Source organism: Callionymus lyra, chromosome 10 (assembly GCF_982586985.1).
Source record: "Callionymus lyra chromosome 10, fCalLyr1.hap1.1, whole genome shotgun sequence".
Taxonomy (NCBI): domain Eukaryota; kingdom Metazoa; phylum Chordata; class Actinopteri; order Syngnathiformes; family Callionymidae; genus Callionymus; species Callionymus lyra.
In genome coordinates, this window is record NC_141827.1 from 22,981,611 (window position 1) to 23,009,414 (window position 27,804).

The 27,804-nt window shown below is 40.9% G+C and overlaps 1 protein-coding gene across 1 annotated transcript; it reads right to left on the reverse strand.

Annotated features, from left to right (window-relative positions):
* Window positions 1-517: 517 nt before the first annotated feature.
* Window positions 518-27,804, reverse strand: cbfa2t2 (CBFA2/RUNX1 partner transcriptional co-repressor 2). The gene is made up of 11 exons (XM_087801459.1): window positions 27,368-27,804; window positions 12,669-12,827; window positions 11,607-11,848; window positions 11,442-11,531; window positions 8,606-8,790; window positions 8,267-8,520; window positions 6,526-6,611; window positions 6,257-6,449; window positions 3,904-3,972; window positions 2,814-3,004; window positions 518-2,023 (listed from the first exon to the last, which is right to left on the reverse strand). The coding sequence occupies exons 2-11, from the start codon at window positions 12,799-12,801 to the stop codon at window positions 1,676-1,678; spliced, it is 1,791 nt and encodes a 596-aa protein (XP_087657585.1). The 5' UTR covers window positions 12,802-12,827; window positions 27,368-27,804; the 3' UTR covers window positions 518-1,675.

The following is a 27,804-nucleotide window of genomic DNA, read 5'->3' on the forward strand; positions in this document are numbered from 1 at the left end:
GTCAGTTATTGTTACACGTCTTGATCGTTTATTCCAAACAAACTACTTTAAAAGCTTAATTAATAGATTATTACATGCTAGTAAAGGGATTTATTCAATAAATGCATTTCACTTTACAGGATTTACTGATATCCATGCATAGTTTTAAGTTGTTTGGGTAATATTTTTAAAGGAAAGTGTTTTATATCATAATTGTGAATTGAATATATTTTAAATAAAATGCAACACAATAAAAAGCGTATTTATATTTATTTTATGATGTCATGGTTTATCTACACCTTTTTCTGTTGTGGTCACAAACATGTAAATCGTTTTTCTTTTCATGAAGGATCTTTAAACAGAATGAATTAAAAAGTACTTCTTGAGAGTATTTCAAAATGTCCTTTTTATTCATTTATTTTTAATTTCATATGTTTTCCCATGATATTAAAGCTCATTTGGTTTGTGCCTTCTTACTTTTAACTCCTTTTTTTCTGTCCAGATCTAAACTTCCTCATTCACCCAGTTAACACAAATCTTGTTCATATCTCTATTTCTTTATTTCATTTTTCATGACAAGAAATCTTTCCGTACGAAGCGATGCATCATAAAAGACCGTGAAGAAAAACAAAAAGGGGTGAAGGAAGGAGGAGAGACAGAAACGTGGCTCACAAAATAAAGTCATTCTCTCATAATATTTCTTTACAAAGTATTTTACAACGAGAAGCAACACTGGGCCCCCATGAGAATGGAGGTCCACATGCACAAGTACCTGGTGTGAGGCCCCAGTGCTGCAGGCGGGGACGACACTGAAACACTTTTGAGCTCCTGAGATTCTGACCGGATCCAAACAATGTTCAGATCACTTCGGTTCCGAGTTCACGACAGAGATCAGTTGTTGTTTTTGGTGTGACCAAGAAGCAACATCCACACTTTCACGCTTTCAAGGATTTTAGCTTCGTTTTATCACTTAAACTATATATTTTAAATCAACTAAATATACAAAAAATATTGTAAGTTCATTGTTTTATTAAATTGATGTTTATTCAATTCTTGCTTGCATTTATTCATTATTTCTATTAATTTGACTAAAAAAATACACATTTTTTTAACCTCTTATTTTGAAGCAGTGGTGTGGATGCTGCTCGAACAAATGTGGAGTCAGGATGGATAAATCTGTATCTCACATACAAAAAAAAAAAACTTTGGTGACGCAGACCTGAACATTTCTTAAATATTGCTCTCCGTGATCTTTACATTATGAACACATGACGACCTGACGGCGGCGAGTAAATATGGACGTATACAAGAGTCTTCTACGAGCACCTGTCTATCTTACATTTATACACAAAGTGATGATGCAGGCTTCAAAGCTCACTGTCTTTTAAGTTTGTCTTCTCAGAATAATTTTTTTTTTTTTCCTTTTTTTTTTTGTTGGCTCCCTCTTGTCGCGGATCCAAGACGGAGGGGTTTTGGAAGAGGAACACGTTTCCATCTGTTGGAGAGATCTGTTCATCCGTGGATAGTTTTTCGAGACGCGTCTTTCGGTTCCGAGCCAAAGCCAAGAGTCCCAGTTGACATATCACTCAGTCAGCCGTAATCTGTCGTCGACGCTCTGCCAAAGATTATGACGGGGAAATCTGTTACCCTAACTTAACCCACGGAGAAAAAGAGTTTCCTCGGTTCGAAACTGGTATCAGTGTCCGTTGGCTTCGTGCGCCGAGGCCGGGGTGGAGGGGGTGGACGAGCGGGACACCACCGACGCCTTCTCGCCACCGGGGCTGGACACGGAAGCCACGCTGTCGGGGGCTTTGACCGCGGCGGGGCCGGCAACGGCGGCGGCGGGCGAGACGCCGGCGGCCGACATGGCGGCGGCGGCGCCCCTGGCTGCGGAGATGGCAGGTTTGGGTTGAGCCTGGAGTCCCGGGCTGCAGATGAGGTGATGCCTCTCCCAGTCCTTGTGTTGGCAGAAGGAGCCGCAGTAGCGGGCGGCGTTGCAGCCGCTGCACGTCTCGCTGGCTTTACGTCCGCAGTTCCAGCAACACTGCAGAATAAAATCTGGATTATAATCTGGATTCACTTGACTCATGTGTCATCTTCATTATTCAAAGACAATACAAAATTCATACAGTATACAGTATATTCATAAGTCTATTTTTATTTAAACTTTTTTTTTTTAATTTGATCATACTTTTCTGGATTGAGCAACATTATTGGTTGAAGCTTTTTTTTTTTTCTTTTTAAATTGAAGGTACTTTAAAAAGAAAACTTTAATATAAAAGCAACATTTTTTTTTTAAATTAATGTTACTTGAAGCGACATTTCTTTGTTAAATGTTTATCAACTTTTTTTTACACAAGATCTTTTTTGAATAAAGCACCCATTTATGGAAAATAGTTTTCCTTTTTTTAATAAATATACTTCTTTTTTTAATTAAAACTATTTTTGGGGATTAAAGCTACTTAGCATTTTCTTTTTAATAGAAAACGTTTGTTTTTATTTGTTTTGATGAGGGAACTTTTTTTATTCAAAACATTTTATCTTGTTGGAAAGATTTTTTTATTGAGAATTTTTTTGCATCGAAGCAAGTTTTTTAATTTAAAGAAATTTTTTAAATTATCAACATTTTTTTAACTGAACATTTTTTATTAAAATCTACTTATTTTATAGAAAATAGTTTTGAGGGGTTGAAGTAACTTTTTTACTGAAAATTATTTTTTATTCAAGCAACATTTTGTTGATTAGGGTAAAAAAAAGTGTATTTTTTATTAAAAAAGAACCAAACATCACTCTAGACACTGATCTGAGTGACCGACAATGGAGGCTCGGCTCACCTCGCTGGAGTCCTCCTGCTCGTTGATGACCTGGATGGCGTCCTCCTGCGCCTTCCTCTTGGCCTCCACCAGGGTCTTCTCCATCTTCGCCCTCTCAGAGGCGATCATCTCAAACGCCTTCTGCTCGGCCTCGGCCACAGCTTTCTGGACCTCGTCCATGGCCTGACGCTTGACCTCGTTCACTGCCTCTTCTGTACGAGGAGAACGACCCGGAAGTTAATTCACTTTGAATTCACGGGACTCTTGAATCACAACATGTTCCCCGCATGAGTTTTACTATTCATTGTTTGTCGTACAATGGAGGTTTAAAGTCAAATAATCATTACAATAACTGTAACATACATCAGTAGCATTAGCAACTTGTGCTAATAGTGGCGATGGAAGGATTTTAATTTAAATTTGTTTAGAAATGTTTGTCCAACACTATCATTGTTTTGTTTCTTTTAGTTTTAATGGATTCTCATCAACATCAGATCAATTGTTTTTTTAAAAGACGTCTTTATTGCAGCACGTTTTCGTCACGGGTGACCTTTCAGATGCCTGACATAAAATAATTCTTGTGATACGACATACGAATATTACATCCCCTTCCTTAAAAAAAAATAATAATAATGATGGCAGTTTAAAAAAAAAGAAAAAGTAATTCTCTCTGCATACATCAAAATACTATAACAATCACTCTAAACAAAACTTAAATTTGCTCTTGCTATCCCTTAGCAGGCATTTCCAAACAATAACTTTCATTATATAAAATCAGTTAAATCAAGCTAAATTCTATTAAAGCTTTGAAATACTTAATCAAATATGTTTAAATACACATATTTGATGACATAAATAAAAACATTTGTAAATTTAAAAATAACCTAAGCTAACCGTCGTCAGTGACGGCTAGGATTAGCTTAAGCGCTAATTTAGCTCAACTGGTAGCATAGCGGCGTTAAGCATAATCGCTCTTAATTAGCATTAGCCGAGGAAATGTTTTGACTGGAATCAAGCTGACTTGAAACAGAATGTTCCAACACTAGCAGATGCCAGTCAAGCTACGTTTGCGTTAAATGTTTTTTGTCAAATAGTTGGTATATGTTCTCACCAGCTTTCCTCCAGATCTCATCGGTAACATAAGCAGAGCCTGGTCGCGGCGCAAAGTCACGCTGGGACTCTACAAGAGAACATAGATTTATGAGCAACTGTAGGAAATACAAGTCGATTCCCGTTTGTTTATTTGAATGTCACACATAGACGGGTGAACTCATGGGGTTATTGAGCAATAACTATTATTATTCACCTGTATTTTTGGTTGAATAAAACAAAATTAAGTTGTTGTAATAAGGGGTGTGTATTGGCAAGAATCTGGTAATACGATACAATATATTGCAATACTGTAGTCACAAGGATATATTAGTATTGTCAAGTACTTGACTTGACGAAGTCGTAACTACTTTCATTTGTTTTGAAACCATAATATGTCCAAACATCAGCTTTAAAAGCTGCTGGAGTCGATTGTATCCTCTCGTCCTCAGTCATCTCATTGTTCCTTTAGCTGCGGAGGACGTAATGACTGCTGCCATCTAGCGGCCGGACATTTAATTGCATCACAGAAATGACATTTGCATGTGAATTGTAAAACAAATTATTTATACACACTTTATCGAAATATAAACCATGAAAAAAAATACAATGAGAGAAAATGAAATAAGATTTGAAAGACACCCCAAAGAAAAACAAATAAATATTTTTTTAAATCGATATACTACTGTTGAACATTAAATTACACCTTTAGTAATTTTTTTCAAAATGACTTCATGTCTTTTAAAAGAAACTGGATAAACGTAATATCATCTTGCAATTGATTTTGTCCAAGGTTGCTAAACTAACTTGAAATAACGGATGTCTGGGAAGTTAGTTTTGATGCTTTTTTTCCCTCGAGCAACAACAGACAGGATCAGCACACATTCCTTGTGACCTCCATGAGTTCACGTATCATGGGCACAATAACAGAAGTATTGTTGTTTACTCGCACTGATCTCAGATCTGACGACAAGGGAAAGGAATGCGTTTGGCTCGGAACGAACTGCAGCTCCAACAAGCTGTGTCAACATTCCGTCTGGCGCTCTCTCTCTCCCTCCCTGTGTTTCTCTTCCTTTTCTTCTGCGACAAAGCTTCTGGCTCTCTTCACCCCTTTTTTCTTTATACATCCTCCTTGACCGAACAGGGTTTCCACAACCATTGCACCCCCCCTCCACCATCCCCTCGCCCCCCTCCCCTCGACTGCAGTCATCCTGGGCTCAGGCAGCCAGGCGGCCTTCCCAGCTGGAGGCCCAGATGGCGCTCTGCAGAGTCAGCCAGCTCTGGGTCTCTGAGCCTGCAGGATGGCAGCACGGCCGTTCTGTGGCCGATATGGCCGCGGCCAGTCCTGGCACCTGCCCGTGACGGCGGACCAGCAGGGGAACAGCAAGGCTGGCACTTGCCGAGAACACTGCCAGTACACAACAGACTGAGGGGCCACGCTCGCACTTTGACATGTGACTCACGTGTGCTTCTATTTACGTCCACAAGGAGGTGTGATGCTGAGGACGCGCCGGCCTGCCATTCTATAGGCTTGACGACGGTTATTTATAAAAGTTCGTAGATAAAGAAACGCGGTGAGGGAATGGTTAATAACGTAGGTTTTCTGTCACAATAACACTTATTGATTTAGGATAGTGGTGGCAATTACATTCCCTCAGGGGCCACATTTTATACATTGACTTTTTGTGGGGGCCGTGAAGCAAAACATAGAAAGATCTTAAATATAAAGGGAACATTAAAAAAAAAAAATCTTGATTTACTAAATCTAATTTAATACAATTAAGCTAAAATCTGGGCTTAATTCTCATTTTAGTTTTGTTCAAACCTTTTTGACAGGCAATAAAAAGATCAGTAAAACAAAAGCCAACCATTTAGAGTTGAACTTACAAGTAAATATTAAAAAAAATACTTAAAAATATAAATAAAATTGTTAGCTAATACAGTGAAAGGGCCGCATGTGTATTTCCTTCTTCTTCGTACTTTAGTGAAACATTTCATTGATTCATATTTTCCTGGTAATGGTGAATATAGTTTGACACTTTCAAAAGATACTATCATGGAGAGTTGAACAGAACATGAGGATATTGTAATACTATTGGAAAGTTTTAGCCTTTATTTATGCTTAGATTAAATTCAATGGGTATTTTGAAAAATGTATATTTTACTGTGAATTTTCCCAAAATATTTTACATAATGAAAATATATATTATTGATGTTGCTTTATCCATAAAAATAGATATTCTAAGATACTTAATTTTCCTAATTATTTTTTTTATTTTTTTATTAATTATTATAACAACCATATGTGTGCATATAGCAAAAAGACGGTAGGTTTCAATCAGTCATTCCGAATGCGAGCGTGGAAATGTATTTACCTGTCTCTGCAGCGTGCGGACTGTGCGTCTTGGAGAAAGGAGCGGCGCCCGAGCCTCCTTTGCGAGGGTCTTCCTGCTCGCTCGACCGCCGTCGCCAGTAGTTCAGCTCCTCCCGGTCCGACTCCTGACAGCGTCTCAGAACGCTGACCGACCGCCGCGTCTTCTCCACCATGTCCACGATGGAGTTCAACACCTGGCACGGGATTCAAAACAAATCGAAATATTAATCTCTTGATTCTTTAGTAAAAAAAACGAAGCTGGAGACCTACGTGGTCCAGATGCCTCCACTCGTCCGCCCACTCCCTGTCAGTCAGCCTGTGGTCCACCGGCTCCTCGCGGTAGCCTCCATTAGAGCCTGATGAAAAACAAACATGGAAATTAATGACCATGGTGGGAGTTACCGCAGATCAATTACTGACTAATATAAACACATTTGTGTTGCTAAATCAACCAGGAAGTGGAAGGAATAAAAGGGGGGTGGATATAAAGAAAGAAGATGCCAAATAGTGAGCAAGGAAGAAGGGACGAGAAAAAAAAGTTGATGAAAAACAGACGTCCAGTACCGAGAGCCTGAACACATCTGGAAGTCAGCTGTCACCGCACACACACACACACACACCAGATTCTCCCAGTGTGCCTCCCCTTCTGGAGCTCACAGCATTCCAGTAGGGAGACACTCAGGCTGAGTGGAGTGGCTCCACTTCTAAACACAACCAGCCGTTCTGACACTGACTGCAGACCATGAAAAACACATGGCCGCGCGCACGCACACACACACACACACCAAAGCGAACCGCAATCTGAAAATTGAGTAAAAAACAGCCAACAAGAAGCCACATGTACACAGGCCCTACTGAGGAGCATAATTATTCTCAACACACACACACAGCCGACACACAAACACACACTATCCTTCCTTTAACCCTCCCTGAGACTCCTGCTTCTCATCAGCGTTCATCAGTTCAAAGCCACAAGTGTGTGGACTGATGTGTTTATGTGTGTGCGCGGCGCAGTGTGTGCGCGCCTCGTGAGTTAAGTGGCGGCAGGCGGTCGGGAGGCTGTCAGACAAGGGGGCTAAGACCTCGTAAACACGCCACTTCGAGCTTGAACATATCAAGGTGCGTTCCTGCCCGTTAATTAAACACGCCGACAGAGCCGCCGCCGCCGCCGTGGGAGCACGAGCCGGGTGTCGGGATTGCATTTCGACAAACGGGTTTTTTTTGGTGTGTGGCGCTCCCATCAGATTAGCCTCTTAAGTGACTTGTCACTTTTACTACTTCCACTTACGAGAGATCAAACACAGCACCTCAACTGGTGAAATAATGTCATTGCTGTGCTAACCTTAACGCCTTGTTTCGCTCGCAGCTAATCCATACGTTCTTTCAATTTTTTGATCTCTATAGGTGGCTTTAACATCATGTTGATGGTAAGTTTATTTCGTTCATTTTGGATTTTATGGCTGAAGAAAAGCTGTCTTTTAACTCAGTTATTTGGTCACTTTAGTTAAAAAATTCAACATAATGGTGAATTTTAGACTCACACGTTTATTTATTCCACTTTCTGCTTCAATTAGGAAGCTTTTGTGATATAATAGTCGTAAAAATAATGTTCATAGTTCAAGTAAAACAAGTTTTAAAGGCAAATAAATGGGATTGTATGATTGTACTTCTAACTATTTTCAAATCCTAATTGCAGTGTATTTTTATGTTTATAATCTGGCTTGGTAAAACTTATAAGAAACACCTTGAAGTTGAACTAGTATTATGATCGTCTCGCCTCATAGCTAAAATAAAATCACTTTCCAACTAATTTTCTAACTCGATAACTTATGCTCCAAGCTTGTTGTGTACCAACACCACTCTCACTCCCTCTCAGTGAACCCATAAATGCAGCTGCATGCGTTACACCACCCAGTCAGCAGCAACAGGTTAAATAACCAGTTGAATCAAAGCAGGAAGTGCTACAGGGAAGCTAACGCTAACAATATCCGAGTTCATCTTGGTTCATTACCAGGTAGTCGGGGTCGGTCCTTGAGCTCTCGGATCTCCAGCATGCGCTGGCTGTGCTCTCGGTGAAGTATGTGCGGCGACGCGATGTCGTCCAGGGCGTAGTGCTGCAGGGGCGGAGGGGTCGGGTGAAGCTGAGCGCTGAGCGATAGCGGGTGGGCAGGGCTGTGGCGGGGAGCCGGGCTGATGGTGCAAATCCGTTTAGCAGCCGGCTCCATGGCAGCAGGTGGGCGTTCGTGAAAGCCGTTCTCTTTACCCCTAAAAAAAAAGAAGAATACATTTTTTTGTTAGCCCCTGGGGGGGGGTGGCTGAGAGTCTCGTTTTCGAGGGGGGTTGATCGGACCTGCTGGGGCTGTGTCGTTTGCTCCCGGCATCGCTGGGCTCCATCAGCAGCTCCGAGGAGTCTGGAGAGGAAGCCAGCGTGGTGCTGAGCAGAAGATGCTCGTGCTGCGACAGGTACTGAGCCGGAGTCTGCTTGGCTGCTCGTGCACAATGGAGCAGCTCTCTCTGCAGCAGGGGGAGGTTCGCCTGGAAAGACATTGTTGCGTTAGAAAAGGATGAAAATAATACGGAGTCGGAACAGCACCGGCAGGGAACATTGAATGTCTGACCCTTTTTCGGGTCAGATGTTGTTCTTAACCTGAATCCACAGCTATTGACCTCAAACATTTGGAAATTCCTTTTTGATATCAACGCTCATCTGCCCCCCATTTTAGTTTCTTCTCTTTCCTGCCTTTCTCTAATCCGAAGCAGACTCCCATGTGTTTGCAATTACAGCACCTCCTGCCCCTCTTTCATTCATGTTCATCTCATCTGGAGAGGTCGGTCCATGCTAGGGGTGCGTATGGGCGAAAATATGGAGCTACAACAAGGATCACGATACGCATCACGTGTAGCACGGAAGGATTTGAGGAGAAATATTTAAGCTAACAACAACTAGGGCTATATAGCGATGCAATAATCTTGCAATATGATTCGATACATTTAAATACACTCAATTTTGGGAATGACTTGAGGGGAAACTGAATTTTAGTGACATTTGTGATTGTTTTAGTTGACTGGATAGAACTAAAAGACAACTCATCAACAAAACATACGCTTTAAAAAGCAGCTGGAGCCGACTGTATCCTCTCGTCCTCAGCTGCGGAGGATGAAGCTGCCCCCTGCCATCTAGCGTACCGTAGTTTAATTGCAACACAAAACTCTGCAAAAATATGCCTTTTAGTTGTAAATTTAAAAAGAAAAATCGAATAATTTTATTCAACACATACTTTATTTAAAAATTAACCATAAAATGGTAGTATCGTTAATTAAAATATTGCGATAATATTTTTCGAACACCCCTGGTCACTGCCCGCCTCTGGAGCATCACCTGAGCGTTTGTCTTGGGGTTTTTTTTTTAGCACCTTCATTAGCTCCTGTGCGTCTCTGTGAATTCCCGGCGGCCCGAGCGAGTGGACACATGTGCTGTGTGTCAGCAGAGCAGAGGGGTCTCTCGGGTTCAGCGAGGCGGATGCGAGATTGGCGGCGCCTCAGCAGCTGAATGCACTTAATGGGACAGCAGCTCCATATGGCGCACTGGAGCTCATAAATGGGAAGGGAACAGTTTATAGACATGTTTCACACTTCCGTGTTCCCAAATTTCCCTCCTCTCTCGGCTCCTCATCCACCGCTCTCCTGTTTTTGTTGTGTTTTTTTTCAACCCCACTCGCGTCGCTCCCATCTGTCTCCTAAACTTTCTATTTTCCTAAAAGAAGCCCTGAGCTCTAGGAGTTTTGGAATCAAGTGGCTCCACCCTCCCCTGTAATAAATTACAGGGGAGGGAACAGAGGTTTCTTGTCTCGGCGCTGTCGGACAGACAGATGGAGCGGCTCCAAAAGGTGAGCAAGTGAGAGGTAAGAGGGTGGAAAATGAACCGGTTTTGACTGTTGGAACTTCCAGACTGAGAATTTATGTGAGGGGGAGCTCCTAAAAAACGTATAGTCTTACAGTCGAACTCTGTTACAAAGAGGCTCGGGCGGCTGTTAAACACACACACACTCATCTGTTGCTTGTCAAGTGCACACGCTGATGGGAACTTAAAGGTTGGAGAAGCAGTTTATCCAATTAAAGTGTATTCAGATCTACTATTAACAGATGGTGGCGGATCACGATGAGCTCCTGATATTAATAGATATAATATGACAGTTTATTATTTAAAATATTATCAGGAAATTCAACAACTGCCTATTTAGTCATGTAACCGCTCAAAGTAACCCATCATTTAAAGTTTTATAGATTTAAAATAAGCGTCACATGCGAATACACCATCAGAATCGACCCGATTTCGAGACACCGTCCTCCATCTCTCCTTGATCCAGTTTGCCGTGATCGTTTCTGGCACTTTTGGCAGCGGACATGTGTCGGCATGTGTGTGCTGACCCGTTTTTTATCAAGGCCGGCTTTCGCTCGGTCGGAAATGTATTCGGAACTTTCTATCGGAACAACGTTGCTGTTACGAATCAGACATGTTTTCTGTGAAGTCTACACACACACGGGATGTTTTAGATAAAAGGGGGAATGTTAAAACAGAGCTTTTAATGCGTTCAAACAATATTGATATCATGATGGAAAAAAGAAATCCAAACATGATGCATTTTCTTAATATTAATGCCATATATTTATCATTTTTTATGATATATATACACCTTTTTAAGTATTTGAATTATTGTTGATAGCAATAAATGTTCCAGGACTCACGTGCACTAGCAAAAAACACCACTTTCAGAATTCAGAACTACTTCAGATCCTCAAATGTTTCATGGATCCAGATGGCATTTTTGAAAACTACCAAAATGCAAATCTCTATTCAGATACCTACAGAACGAATGTATACCTTCCCTAAGCTTTACTTAATAGACTGTATGTCTGGTTGTGTTTTTAGTAAACAAATACATTGTATAGTACCGTCTATGAAGATCTTCTCTCAGATCCCAACAACCCTTAAATAACGAGTGCCCTTGATCAGAACCGCTCGTGCCATGTGGCAGGCGTGTTGTGTTCTGGTTGTCCTTTAGGTCCATGCCGCAGCTGTTCGTGTATATATTTGGACTTTAAGGTTATAAATGCAACCGACAAATTTAGCTGAAGGGGTTGACGCTTTGAATAGAGGAAGTAGTGCAACAACAAAACAAACATACCTTGAGAAATGGAATCACGAACGGCCGGAGGGGAAAGTTGGTGGCCTCCTGAAGCCGCGAGTGAAACTCCTCTATCGTGACGGTGGAATTCTGCAAAATGGGAGGCGGGTTAACCACCAATGCTTTTGACTACACCACTTCCACATACTCAAAATCTTGACTCACAACAAGTGCCAGGACGAGGCTTCGGACATTGTCGCCGATCTCCGGGGATATGTCGTTCCCGAACTGCTGCAGCGTGGTCAGGAAGCGCTTCAGCTTGCTGAGCTGGCGAGCACCGCAGGTGGCCGGCAGCTGCTGGTTGGCTAGTGACGAGGAGGAGGAAGAGGACGGTCCGTTGCTGTAGCGCTGCGGTGGAGACGGCACTGCGTTCAGTGTCGGTGGGGAATGATGATTCCCGTTGGTTACTAGAAAAAGAAATCCACAAATATGTTATTTAAGATGAAAAAATCCATACTTTACCCTTTTCATGACCCCAACTATCAGGAGATGCCTGGCTTTATTCTGATATCATTTTAATTTAGATGAAAATGTGCTTTAGGTGATTGATTTTTACCTTCTTGTTTAAATCAAATTATAATCTTTATTCATGCTTTTTTGTTTTTATGCATTTTAAAAAATTCAAAAGCAAGTCCGCATATTTTCTGTGTTTTCTGCCAGAAGTTATTTCAAATGCTATATAATGACAATCGATCTTGAATTCTGTGCAATAAAACACTTTTTCAATTAAGTATAACGGTAAACTGGTGCGGCATGGAAATGATCTTACTTCATGGTTAAAAATCGGAAAAAACACTGGCCCAACTAGCATTCTAACAAAAGTTAAAACACTCTCTGGCTGGAGTTTATTCATTTAAATAAACATCATTTACTTGTGACTCTGGTCTAGATTCAAACTTGCTTTCCTATTTTAATCTCGCTCCCTCCGTTTAACCAGATTATTAGACACATTATTTGAAAGCCCTCACAATTTTATAAAATGGTGAATTGCATCGATGGTTCAGGAGTTATTTTACTGAAAAACGTGACCCTTGATGCTCTATCTTGCAGTTGTACTGCAGATGTATTGGGGACGTTGATGGAGTTTGAATTATCAGTCAGGATAATAAACCCTTTGAGGACCTAATTTGAAATGTAAATGTTGTCTGAGGGTCGTTGATTAAAGATTTTAAAGTAAGAGATAAACGCTAGCATCATCATCTGAAGCTGTTTTAAGAGATATCTTACAAGCTGTGGTGGAGAAGGAGGCCGGCCGGGGCCCACTGGGATTGACAGATGGGAGGGGTGGCATGGTGGAGATGGCGTTGCTGCTGGGAGCTGATCTGGAATGAGTCTTAGCATCCACAGGAGAACCGGGCATGGCAGGTCTCTTCTTCTCTCTACTGTCTGCGGAACAAAAAGAAGAGTTCAAAATGCAGGAAAACCCATTTCTAATTAGAAGATTAAAAGACGCTGAGAAACCCGACACCGACGGCATAAACAAATTAGAAACACGTTGAAAAACCCTTCCCTGGTCTGCCTGGTTTCTTAACCAAATGCAGACACTGTGGAGCTATAGTTTCAAAAGAAAACAAAAAAGCCACTTTACATTATAACAAAACACAAACAGCCCGACCATCAACCACCATGTGCCGCCCTCCTCCCTCTATCAAAGAGCCAGATGTCTAAAGTTTAGCCCCTCGCTCTTAACCATTCACATCGCCAACACAAGAAGTTTCAGAGAATGCTATTGTCCGGGCAAGAATGCCGCTCAGAAGAAGAGTGAGGGGGTAAGAAAGAGAAGGGAGGCGGGCCAAAGAAAGGGCCGGGGCCATTTCACGCTTTTGCTAACAAGATCGGCAGAGCTTTTGAATGTTAAACGCAACTTTCAATATGCGATTGCTTCTGAATGAGACCACCAGATACGGGGCACGGCGAGGGTGCCGTGGAAAAAGGGGTGGATGTGGGATCAGAAACGCCCTTTGTCTCGGGGAGACCCGTGAAAGCGGGCGACCCTTCTCCATTTAGAGTGGATCAGACTTTTCTAAGTGCTTCAGGAATTGACGATTAATAGACAAGCATGATTCGACGGGTCACAGGTCAGCGGAGAACGGCTTTATCAATGCGGGTTTATGGTTTTAGGGCTTTGGTTTAATGGGGTCCCTTTTTTCTCAGATATGAACTCAGCACAGCCGCCAGCCTCAAGTTCCCACTTTACCGAACAAAGGCTTTAGTTGAAGGTTTAAAAAAAAAAAAAAAGACATGAAAGAAAAATTTAAATAACCAATAAGATTATTTTCTCAACTATATATATATATATAAACAGTATATATATATATATATATATAAACACACATATATATATATATATATATATATAATTAATGTGACAGAAATACCAGTTTTATTAACGGCATAATACGTCAATAACATTTGATATTCCTCAACTTTCTAGAAAAAAAAACGTCTGGGAATTCTCTTTTTCGGTCGTCAGGCTCTTTGTCATTTCTCGCCTCTCGGCGCCGTGGCCCGCCGCCACTCCACCTGTGCCGCCACACGGAGGGGCAGGAAGGACGGATCTGCGTCGACATTTGGTTCTGCTTGAACCACAACACTCGCGGCCTTGCCAGCGCACGGCAGGAAGCAGCGCTCTGATCTGAATCGCCGTTCCCTCCGTCCGTATGGCCAGGAAATTAGACTGACATTTCAATAATAGACTCAATGGGGCGTACGGATTCGGGTGTCAAAGCTTTTAGCGAGGACTTCAAATGAAGACGTGTTCAAATATTGATGTTGAGTTGATCGTCGCACAGTCGCACCTGGCGACAACAAAACTGCAGCGGAGACTGTTGCTTAGGCTTCATGTTGGCTTCCGTCTACCCGGAAACCTTCTCTCTTTTTGGGGTAGTAGCGAGACATTCCCAGACCAACTGAAAGATGTAGTGTCTCTAACATGTATAAAAACGATCTATTGAATTAAGTATTGAATTGAAAATGGTCAAGTTATGAGATTAGTTAAAAATACCATAATAAGATTTTACTTGATAGTGAAGTATCAACTGGTATGGATTAACAAAATACAAATAAAGTATAATTTAGGATGTACTGTATTAATGGGAGTCACTAATATATATATATATATATATACACACAGTATAAACGTTAAATACCTGCAATTGAAGCGGATTCTGAGCATTATGGTAAACGATGGGAAACACCTACCCTTCCTTTAATGAGTTTGGCTAATTTTATCCAGTTTTTGCTTCACCTTAAATGATCACCGTAACCTTACGGCCAAACACACATCCACATCTCAATAAACTAGCATCTCTCTATTAAACAGAAACAGTCTTCGGCAACTTAAAATCCTTGTTCAAGTAAGTCAGATAAAAGTTTCTTTTATCGTATCTGGTATTTGTTTTACCCCTTAACCCTGTCCTGGTTCTACCTCATCATTAAATTGAACTTATTAAGAGAACTGTAGATCAAAAATCAAAATCCTTGTCTTTTCTTCCGACCACTAAAATATATCTCGTCTTGAGCTGGAGATTTATTTCTGGGTCAGAAGGTTAGCTCATGTAGCAATAATATACTACAGACCTCTTGGCAAAAAAAACTCCTACTTTAATCCCTGCCAAAAGCTATTAGCTATAAAAACATGGCCGGCCTTTAATCAGAAAGTGTCGAGAAATATCTGAAGGCCTTCTGCTCCGACGGTTACGACGCGAATCGAAAACCATATTGCACATGTGTCTTACTGCATGTTCTACTTCAGCACTGAGCCTTGTAATACGGCTGCAGCTGCGCTCATGCAATCTTAAGATTGGCCAGAGGTAACAGCCAAAAACAAGTGACATCAGGGGTGTGTGTGTGTGTTTGTGTATATATACACACAGCCCCGTGGAGAATTCCCTCTGCTTGTCAATTAGACAGCGAACATAACTGGATGACTTCATCCGGAGTGCAAGGACACCTGAGTCCGGCGACCTCAGAGAGTACAGCTGCATGAAAACACTCCGGTCAAAACGATGGACAATATGTTTGTTCTCACGCCACCTGTCAGGGAACAAAAGCAAGATGCTTACCTCGGCATTTGGCGAAATTATAGAGATGAATCTCTAAAAAAGCTAATGGTGGTAAAACATTTGCTCAGTTGTTTGAGGTTTGTTGTCGCGTTTTTTTTGTTGTCACACAAACACCGCAATCTGTGTCGCCCGTGGCGCCGGAAAGACTGCGTCGGAGCACCTGTGTTGCTAGCCAGGTGTTCCCTGTTTGTTCAGGCTTCAGGTGACGCTCGTTTGCATTTAAACATTCAATCGGGCTTAATTGCTTTTTCCCCTCCGCAGGCGGCGAAGACACCGAAGAGATAACGGCCTTGCTTCAGCTGCGGGGAATCCGGGAGAGAAAAAAAACCTGAAAAGCTTCTGGAAATATATGCAACTTGTTCTATTCTAAACGGTTTCAAGCCGCGGTAGGAAAAGGTCAGCAGCTGCGATTTAACAAACGTGTGTGTTCGCGGCACGGCGCTGTTATCTCCGAGGATGAAGTGAGAAGAGACGGACCGCAGGCCTGTCTCATTTATCAGCGCTTGACATTTGTGCAATGTTTTAAATAAGCCGGGCTCAAGAGCGTGCACCGACGCAGAGCACGACTCCTGGCAAGCTTCCTAACAAGTCAGATACTGGGCCGAGGCAGGGAGAGATAAGTTGGGCAGAAACAGCATCAAGTTGCATGAGAAAGTAAACAAGTGAAAGAGTGTGTAGAGGCCGGTGGGTCAAAAAAATGTGGGAAAATGTACTCAAAATAAACATTAAAAACTTTAAATGTAAACGTCTTGGTTTAATAATGCAAGATCAAATGTCATTGTTAAATAAAAATATACTTTTTTTTTGTCGTTTTTACTGGCCAATTTTCCGATGAAAAAATATTCCTTCAAATAAAAATAAAAATATCACTTTACTATATGTTGCAATATATATTGATATCTTTTTCTAATGTAAAAATAATGTTTTATTCCTGTACTGCGATTGTAAATCTCGCTCCGTAATGCTTACCTGTTCTGGCCTCTACAAAGACCCTGTTTCTTTAAGTGACACTAAAACATCACTCAAACCTAAAGGTCTCAATACAAGTAGGTTCCCACCAATATTTTTGGGGGGTCTTTTCTCAAGTTAGATATAGTCTTTTAAGGTTAACCTTACCACCCGTAAAACATTTTAAATAATATAGACAAAGACAAATGATTGAATTAAGTATTTTTAAACTAAAATGGTACATGGAGAAAACTGAATTGTATACTTTCTAGCGATAACAGGCGTTGATCTGCAACAATTTCATCTATATATATTAAAAATAAATTGATTTCTGTCCATACCCAGTTAAATAACAATAACTTCTCAGTTGCTGTAAATGACCTGGGCACAAATCAAAAATTCATCCAATTTAAGGAGGTAAAACTGCTCAAGTCGGCTAAAAAAAACAGCCCAAAGACTGAAGCATTTAAACATTTTTGTCACAGCATTGGAAGTCTTCCTCTTGACACTTATTTTTGTGGCATAAGCATGTGTTTATTACTCAACATTTAAAACTGTAATGAATTACACCGGTGATTTAAACACGTGTCATTAAAGGTGGAAACTCCAAATGAAAGGGCAAAAGGAGGCCAAGCTAACAACCCCCAACACCCACATTTACCCTTCCTCCTCCTCCTCCTCCTCCTCCTCCTCCCAAATATGGATCTAATCGGCCAAGAGCCGGCCAGCTGGGACCGTCAACAGTCACCTGTGAGCGAAGACGTGGGGGCAGGGGATATGTTGACCCCCCACTCCCACCCTCTGGATCGGGGGGGAGGGGTGAGGAGGAGGGAGGAGGGAGGAGGAGGCACGAGGCGACTCAATGCGAGCAAGTGGACTTAAATGTCGAGCAGACAAAGGCTGCACCTGGTCCCTGTCCATCCACACACACCACCACAATACAGCACACATCTGTTCCTCTTTCCATTGCACCCTTGTGACCTCGACACACACACACACACACGCACACACACACACACGGATCTCCGCAATGACAGAGTTTGCTTGTTGTTATAACCTCACAGCAAGAAGACAAGTTCAATGGCTGAATTATTCTGAAGGTTTCCCGAGAGTGTGTGTGTGTGTGTGTCTGTGTGTGTGTGTGTGCGAGTGTGTGTGCACGAGTGTGTGTCAGCACGGTGTCCAATTTCATCAAATCAATAGACACACGTCTTCTCCACTTTATTCAATTAGCTTCATTTAGGTTATTGCTCTCAGGGGTGCTGCCTCCATCCATGAGATCATTACTTCCCCCAGTGCAGGAATACATTTCCCCCTTTTTTTTGTTGGTTTGACCTCTTTATATCTACCTTGAATATTCTATTTTCGTTTTTCACTGATTGAATTAGTCTCTCTGGCGAGGAGCTTGTGTTTTTGCCCGTGTTTATCTGTATGTCTGTCTGAAAATAACTCTAAAACGGAGGGCTGTATTTCAAAAAATGTTAGTGATGGGACCATGAAGATATGTTGGTGGTGATCCGGGTTACAATCTGGATCCACAAATCCTTTGAAGGTTAAGTCAGAGCCTCTAATTCCTCGGTGTAGTGCAAGAAAGTAAATTGAGTACATTGTTTCTTAGGAATTTTAAACATAAAATGCTAAAGAAAATATACAGAATAAATAAATACGGGTGTGTATATTGCATGTTGCTATACTGTAAGAAGAAGGATATAGTTGTAGTAATTGACTCTGGCGTTGCAGAATTCACAGACCACTTCAGCTTTAAAAGCATCTTGAGTCGACTGTATCCTCTTGTCCTCAGGCATCGCCGGGATCTCGCAGGATTTTATTGTTTCCTTAGCATCGGAAGACGTAATGACTTCTGCCAGCGGCCATAAAGTTTAATTTAAACGAAATAAAGGAACAACCGCTGTGAATATTTGCGATAATTGCAAATAAAGAAAAACATTTTTATACAGTTTATTTTAATACAAACGTTAAAAAAAACGATGTTTTAAATGGGATTTGAAAGCCAAAAAAACTATAAATAAATGGAAAAAGAAGTGTATCATGAAATGCATGCTGAAATTTAAGCGTATAGATATTTTCTCTCACCCCTAGAAATGTTAAAAATGATTGACACGAGTGCCTGCTTAGAAAAAAGGAGCAACACAGATATATTCCCCAGAAAGACAGACTCGGTTGTAAGACTGAGCGCCAGGCTGTTTCTCTTGGCTCCGAGCATCGGCAACGTCCAGTGTCGTTGACTGGATTTTCTGGAGCGAACCCAACACCAACACAATGCCGCTCGTTTGTCTGAGGAGGTGGCAAACTTGACTGCAAAACGGAATTTCCAAATAAAGAAGCGTATAAGTGGAGTTGGCGAGGAGCGCGAGGGGAGGTGAACGGGGGGACAGTGGGAGCCGCTGGATGTGACTGCAGCCGACCACAACCCTCGTCTGACAGAGCGATGGTGAGAAGCCCTCGCGTAACCCTCGCCAACTCCTTCGAGGTAATTGCAGAAACACAGCAGAATCGCAGGGAGACGCTGGGATGGAAATGTACTTAGTGGCCGAGGGAGAAGGGATCGCCGGCCGGGCAGACAGACGTCAATTAATAAAACGTGGAATAAGCCATAAAAAAGGCAATGTTTCACTGGAGACAGACGAGGTTTGAGGAGAGGTCAGACTCACAGATTGAGCTGTGGATACGTATATATTCCCCAAGAGTTTTTGTAGATCATATGGTTGCAAACTCCCTTCCTCAACAGTTTTCATGTAATAATTATGAAGAAAAATATATTTTATATTGTCCTACACGTCCATTTCCTACCAATTTTAAACATTTTAGCCCCTCCTTTTTAGATTTAAACTCTTCTTTTCTCTCATATCTGTCTTCAGTTCACTCTTTTTCCTACTCAGTCGTTTTCTTTGCTCTTACTCCTTTGATTTCTGCAAAGACTAATACTTAGCATTGGCTGTCTCTACTATTATAACAGTTGTTTTTCACATGCATCCTTCCAGACAAGTGGAATCTGGAACATTTCCGCGGATCAGCTGCGCATGCAATTATACCAGTCGTATCATCAGAACAAAAGCCTTAAGTACTTCCACACGTGTGTTTCCAGAGGTTCTGTTGAAATAATCTGGTCAGAAATCAGGTGGAAAGTAGATTCAGCGGAATTCCTTCTTCGCCTAATCGCCCACAACAAAAGTCGACCAAAAGTGTGCGTGAGTGGGCAGCTGACATCTTTTCTATCGAGTGACAAGCAAAAATAAAACTGGAGGGCGTACGAGAGACGTGTCAAATGGAAAACGTCCAAGAGGCATGAAGGGGGGGGAGTCCCAAGTACATGAGTGACGTTCAAGGACCAGAACAACAATTGTGATGTCACATTCAACTTCATAGTTTCACTTCTTTTCACTTCAAGTCATTTTTTCCTAAAAGTTCTGCTGAATTTTACAGTTTTACATGTTTTTTTCTAATATGACAAAAAAATATTTGTATTATTATTATAATATTTTTTTAATTAGTATGGATATTTATACGAATTAAAAAAAGAAAAGATCTCAAATAATATGTCACATTAATTTCCTACACATTATATTTCAGTCTATTTTATCAATATAAATACAATAAAATAATTTCAACCAAACCATGGTTTTTTTTAAATAAATAAATCACGTTATTATATTTTGGAAAAACAAACACTATTAAAACAATGGCTATGTCAGTGTGTTTTCCAGGTGTCGTCCCTGCAGTAATACACACACACACTCACACACACCTTTGAAAAGACCAGCCAGAGGCACACACACACACAAACGATAACTGTGGCACTAGTCCCCCATAAAACAAACGGAAGTGCTTTCTCGCACACCTTTTTTTTTACGCAGACTAGAGCAGATTATATACCTATCCGGTTACGACCTTTCTCTCCCCTCTGTGGCTAATCGGTTAGCCTGCCTGTCAATCAACATTTCACAAACCTTTAAGACCTTTTAAGCCTCAATCAAAATGCTATTATTATTTTCAACGTCCAAGCCTCCCGGTTGGATGATAACCCGCTAGAAACAGACCTTTTGTTGATGTCTATCGTGGTGTTCGTCTGGAAGGTTGAGACTCGATAGCTGTGGATTATATTAAATCCAGACAATAGAATCAAAGCCACGATGAGAGTTCGCTCTGGTGCTGAGGCAGGTATGCACGGAGAGAGCAGGCGAGGGCAACAATAAGGAAGTCAAGGAAGTCCATAAAATAGAACACGAGCACTAAACAAAGTGGCTTGTTTCAGACCAGGTGTCAGAGGCCACAACTGTCCCGAGTTCAAGTCGCACCAGATGTTGCCAGATGTCACACCCACCATCCTTTACGAACACGTTTCAACACCCGTTTCCAAACAAGCCAAAGTAGCGACGAGGTGCCGACGGACTTATACCAAACATGCAGTTAATGTCTTCAATACCATCAACCACACAAGTATAGCAGTTTGGGTGAAAATGAAATTCAATGCTGGGATTTTAGATCTTTACACCATTAATAAAGTTGATGTAATGTAAGAAGCAGTTGTTTACCATCTGGATCTACAAATATTTTGAGGTATGTATCACTTCAATCTACACTTACTTGTGTTGAAGTGTGATGTTTACATTTGGAGGTGTTCTTGTTTACCATCTGGATCTACAAATATTTTGAGGTATGTATCACTGCAATCTACACTTACTTGTGTTGAAGTTTGATGTTAACACTTGGAGGTGTTCTTGTTTACCATCTGGATCTACAAATATTTTTGAAGGATTTATCTTGGTCAATTGAGAAAGTGCAGAAAAATATTGGTCAACTAATGGTTTGGAAATTAACTTAGAAAACATTTCAAATGCTAGAAAATGGAACTCATTATGTACTATAGATGAAAGGCAGTCATTTGGATTTCATTTCAGTTCAATTCAATTTTATTTAAAGTGTCTTATCATAACAAAGTTATATCAATACACTATACAGTTGAAATAAGACTATAGTTGATTGATTTCAACCCACATTACAGGTAAAGAGAGCAGCTAAACTGAGATTTGCACAACTAGCGCTTTTCTAGTCGTGTTTATTATTATCTTTGGTCTAAAAATGAGCATTTTCTTACCTAAAATCGTCCTTAACTAATTCAAGGTTTCCTTCAAAGAGGTAAGAGAGTTAAGGAAATGTGTCAGAAATGTGAAACAGGTAAAATATTGAAGACCCAGAGCAGCTGGATTATAACATATTTATCTTGTATTTCTTCACACTAACCATTATTTTGTTGCAATATACCACAATAAAATGGTCTGTTATAGTTCGTCCATGGAAACTTGGTGTGGATTTGAAGCAAAGTCTCCAGTGGCTTCCTGATTTAGTCCATTTCACATTTAATCCTTTAGTTTAGCTCTGGACCATAAACAACGTTTATCTGGTTCACATTTCACACTTTTGGCTTTGAGCGATAGAAAAAAAAAAAAAAAAAAAAAAAGATTCCCCTCACAGATGTCTAATCTGTTAACCTGGTTTTTTGGGGATGCTATAAATCCACGGCAGCTCTGTTGGAATGATCCGAAAAGTCCTTTAACAGAGCTGTAGGCAGCTTAGCACAGCTGTACCAGAGAGAGAGAGTCGGATAAGTGAGACAAAGACTGCAGCTGTGCTCAACACAATGTGAAAAATGAGACACAGGTTTTTGCGTAAAAGAGGAGAATATTTATGTGGCTGTGTAGGCAGAGCCGTGTTTTGTTGTCGGCCATCGCCGTGCGCGCTCACAGTAAAGTCGGTTCGGGTTTGACGGACAATAAACACGTCTTCTTGCTAGGGAGACGTTTAACAGAAGCACATGTTTTTATCACAGCAATGCGTTGTTGAAAAAGAAATGTTTTTTCCATCTTGCACCAGGAATAGAGAGAGAAAAGTGGAATAAGTTTGACAGTCAAATCACAGAGTGAGCGTGCACCACCCATTCCTCATCCACCCACACAAGCCTTTAACCCTTTAACCACTGCGAAGAACTGCATAGATGTTTGTTCCACGGTGACACAATTGATGAAAATGTTTTTTAAAACAAATATAATCTGGTAGTTTAGTTTCGCCTGTTTGATAACAATATATATTTTCAAACATTAAAACTAGGGTGTTCAATTATGCGATAAAATCACAGATTAAATCGGAATAATCTCGTTTTTTATTTACAAAATGTACTTTTTTTTGGTTTGTAAATGTTGTGTTGGTCTTCCTGTGTTTGTCGGGTTGAAAAAAATGTTTAGTCTCACCTTAAAGTGGACATTGATCGGTCAATTGAATCATATAATTCTTTTTTTTTACGTATTAACTTTCATCACTTTGACCTGATGTTTGATTCTCGGTTCCTAATTATTTAGACAAAAAACACAGCAATAATAAGCCATGCTGGTGGAAACTAAAGGTTGAGTCTTAAAATACGGCGTAATTTAAATGACTAGACCTGCATTTGTTCAAGTCTGATTAAAAACATAAATCACTTAATGAAGATGCTAGTTCGGTAAGACGTTCCTGATGAGAATGGGAAACAAAACACCTCATTTTGGAAAAAAACTCACGTTATGACTCGCAAATCGTGCTCTAAACTAGCTTTACCACACAACCTTCCGTTTGTCTCACTCCCTCTCAGCAAACTCATCATTGCCGCTCACTACCTATAGCTTATTCTTACAGTTTAATGATTGTAAAGCTCTTTATTTCTGTTTATTTGTAATGATGGTCACATAATTAGAAGTATTTGTACTAAATGGCCTGCATGACTCTGTGCAGGTGAGTTTTGTCATTGTCTTTAGGGCGGCCCTACTGCAGAAAAGACAGATTTACGAGCGCAAAGCTCCAGTTATCTGATCTCAGATAGAATTGTCTAGACGCTTCTAGGGGTCCCTTGAAATGCAAATGGGAAAATCTTGCAGGCAGCAACAGGATCGTGAATACTTCAATCTTGAAAGTTTTAACGGACGCTTCGGTTTAACTTGAACTACGACAAGTAAAACTGTCATAGAACCTGACGTTGAGACTCACAGATTGAAACGTCAGAGGGCTGTTTATCCAGCCGTGACACTATCTAGGATCGTTTAAAGGGCCAAAGAAGTAAACAATCGACCTTTTTACATAATTTATTATCTGTTTACCTTCACAGTCAATTCATCTCAATTGAAACGCAGACTCTGGAATTCAATTGAGGTCACTTTTTTTTAAACGTTCCACTGATAGGCGTCTCCCCCTTCAGTAGGAAGATAAAGGCCTTGTCTTTCGGGGGTCGGCGAGCGGGTCGCTCCGGGGCGGCCGAAGGGGTCACGAGACCCCTGCGATGATCTCTGACTCCTGCACTTAGCACAAGAGAGGCGGCTCACAGCGTGTCATTGAGGAGCCGGAGGAGGGAGGCAGGTGCTTTGATGGACTCCGTCTCTGATCAAGATGAGGCTTCTGTTGAGTGACCATTTCATGTCCAGAGTGGACACATTAGCCCTTTCACTTGAAAGTCGAGGGGGGGGAGATATAACACTCGTCGCCACTGGAACTAATAGAGCACATCCTGGAGTTTTTTGAATGCAGCTGCTCTACACCGCCGTGTTTGTGTGAGAAAAGGGGGTCATTCTGTGCATGAATTCTTCAGATAATAAGGATCATGGTGGTCCTTTTTTTTTTTTTTTACTTGTATTTACTACTTTCAGGAGATAAACCGGCAGCTGCGAGTGTGGTCGTGAGGATAAGAGAGGCTGCAGGCGAGCAGACTCAATGGCTACAGGACACCTGGAGCACACATGCGTCTTCAGACGCGACCCTGTATTTATCGAGAGATGCATCAACCTCGCGGCCTTGATCTCGGCATACATTCACATGCAGATACACGGCGTCTGCTGTCAGTGGGTGGGGGTGGGGGGTGTTGGGGGGGTGGTGACGGTTTCCAGCCCGACCAGACCCGGGGTCTCTGGCTAGAGCCTGCGCAGCCGACAGTCAGTCGCTCCTATCTCCCTGATGACTGGTCTGGTCCGGGCGTGACACAAGCCAGGTCTCTCCGGCTCAGCCTCATGACTCGCACACCTCCTCCAGACACATGTGCGAACAAGTTAAACAACGTAACGGACACATTTGGGATTTTTGGATCGTTTCTTTTTGAGCGCTGGCTCAAACTATTTGACCTTTTCTTGTCATCTGTCCAATGGTTATCTGTCCTTGATAACCTTCCTAAATCAAGATGCAATAAACCACAAGAATATACTTGGACAATTTTTTGCCACATTATGAACTATTTCCTAAAGGTTAATCAATTTATGTTAATCTATTTTTCAAGTACACTTCTGACAGACATGATTTGTAGCTAGTTTAGCAATGGCGGTATACATGAGGGGTGTAAGAAAATATCAAATCACTGATTTATCTGGGGTTTTTTTCAAGATATTGGGTCAATTATTTTGGTTTTCACAGTATATATTCACAACATTTCTTTATTTTTGTGTTGCAATTAAACTTCCGCAGCTAAAGAGACAATGAAATCCAAGATCCAGGTGATGACTAAGAATGAGAGGATACATTTGACTCCAGCAGCTTTTAAAGCTGATGTTTGGACATATTTTGGTTTCAAAAACAAATGAAAACAGTTACAACTTCGTCAAGAGTCATGTGGTCTGTAAATTCTGCAACACCAGAGTCAAGTACTCGACAATACTACAAATATATCCTCGATCCTACAGTATCACGGTATATCGCAATATCGTATCGTTGTCTCTTATATGGACATAAACTAGTATTTTGTGGCCAAAAGTAAGTATTTTGTGACGATAAATGAGTATTCTGTGGCCCCTTATGAGTAATTTGTGGCCAAAAATAAGTATTTTGTGATGACGGATGAGAATTTTATGGCCCCTTATGACTATTTTGTAGCCAATCATGAGTATTTTGTGGAAACAAATAAATATTTTATGGACACAAATGAGTATTTTGTGGCCACGAAGGAGTATTTTGTAACCAAAAATGATTATTTTGTGGCCATGGAGGAGTATTTTGTGAGTACAAAAAAGTATTCCAAGGGCACAAATTACTCTGAAAAGTATTTTGTGACAACAAATTTATCCTTGTTCCTACAGTATCACGATAGATCGCAATATTGTACCGTTGTCCCTGTATCATGCTACAAAGTATCGCCAGATTCTTGCTAATAACCACCACTATTATTAAGAAAAGAGGGAAAATGTCCGGATTTCCCAAAAGGAACTTTCCCATGGGATTAATAAAGTTCTACCTAAATAAACATTGTCAGTAGTAGTGTGAGAATACAGCCAAGTGGAATCTGACAAGTTTTTGAATTGACAAGTCTAATCTTGCTTACAAAGGTACAAAGAGAAACTGTCATGTCAGGAATTTTCACAACATGTTTTGACATTTCCCATGTGAAGTAAAAACATCGTTCAAGTTTCTCCAGCACCATGACAAAATGATCCTCCACAAACAATTACGGAATATTTCAAAGATCAATTAAACAACCCTTTAAACAATATATTATAAGGTTATTTTCTAACCATCTTGTAATTTTGTACCAAATATAATAAATTAAGATTAAAATGGTCCAATCCAAGCTATAAGTGTTCTCTATGCTTTTGTGGTCCAAGCCAAGATATGGGCCAAGTTGACATCAAGGCTTAAATCCCTGAATGTTGAATTGAAACAATGCTCACTCGCTCATCACTCTCGTCTCGCCCTCCAAGTCAACGATGCTTCAGCATCTCCACTTGAACCCAAGTCTTGTGCGCAGACTCCCTCCCACACATGGACGCAGCACGAGAGGCACACGGCGCAGCTTTATCCCTCCTCTCCCCATATGTCAGAGATACTGTACAACAGATGCACGCGTCTTCTTTACCTACTTTCTTCTGCTCTGCTTGCCATGTGGAAAAACTGATTACTCCCTGAGTAAATGACAGCTGAGGGAGATAAAGCCTGTTCACACATGGAGCCATTTACTGCGCCAGGGTTTGTTTATCCGGTTGAGGTAGCAGTGTTTGAAGTCAATGTACGGATCATGTTGTTTTTTTTCCCCCCCTTCAAACGGATACATCCCAGATGAGCGTACGAGGTGCCAGATATTAGAGCAAATAAGCCGGATACAATATACATCTTGTTTAGGTCCAAGGGTAACTGGTCTGTGGGGCGATTTAAAGCTCTTCTTTTAGTGGGTTTTATTTCAGAATCAGCTTTTTTTCTCAAGCGAATTAAAAATATACAGTTTTCTCTGGCGTTTTTTTGTGCAGACAGTGGAAGCAATCAAAATGAAAATAGAAAAGCTAGAAATAAATAAGAACAATATACAAAAATAGTTTCATAAATAAAATGTGAACGCAGGTAAACATCAACTGACACATACATTTCAAAGGCTACCTTTTTTTTAGAAATATAGTTAGTCACCAATGAATAAAAAGGATAGTTTATGTCAAACATTGCTGTTTTTCATTCCATATTAAATGTAGGATCCAATATCTGAAGGTCAAAGAACATTTTCTGAGTATACTGACCACTATATGTATTGTTTTATCGTTTTTAACTCAATTTTGAAACGTTTTAATGTATTTTTTAGACATAATGATTCCCCAAAAAGCTTTTTATTTTCAATTAAATTAAAACAGCAAGCAAATTCACCTCGTAATAAGACATAGATGTCCCTTGCATGCTTGATAGTGGATCTAAAAAGTACGTTTAAGGATGTTGAAGGCATGTAATAACGCTCCATATGGAAGTGGATTTCAGTGCGAGTTGGTAACAGAAGCAGGCGGACAAATTAATTTCAGCCTCCCTCAAGGATGAAGAGATAAAGAAGAGAGGATGAGGAACCATCTGTACACCGCGGAGAGGGAGAGAGGAAAGAGAAGTGGATTTAAAAAGATGCCTGCAACAACATCTCCTTACCTTCTCTCTAGTAGAGTCCACACCGGTGAGAAAGTCAGCTGCTGCTGCGGCGGAGGAGCTGGGGATTCTTCTTCTTCTTCTTCTTCTTTTTCTTCTTCTCTCCTTTTGTGTCTCTGCGCCTTCATATGTCAGGCATGTGTTTGCATTCCCACATATGCGCTCTCCAGTCCGGGGGAAGGCCAGAGCCAGATGGCACCCAGATGGAGCTCAAAATAAAAATAGAAAAAAAAAAAATAAAGGAAGTAAACAGCTTCCTCTTTTTTTCTGAAAAAAATAAAAAAAGGTCTTGACTTTCCGAGGTAGTGTCTTTTTTCTTCTTCTCGCCTTCCGTCCGTTTGTTTTCTTCGATAAAATTGCTCCTTTTTTTTCTGTGCGTCTTTTTCTAAGCGCGTCTTTCTCGTCTGCTGCTCTGGCAGTGTCTGAACCTTCAACCCTCC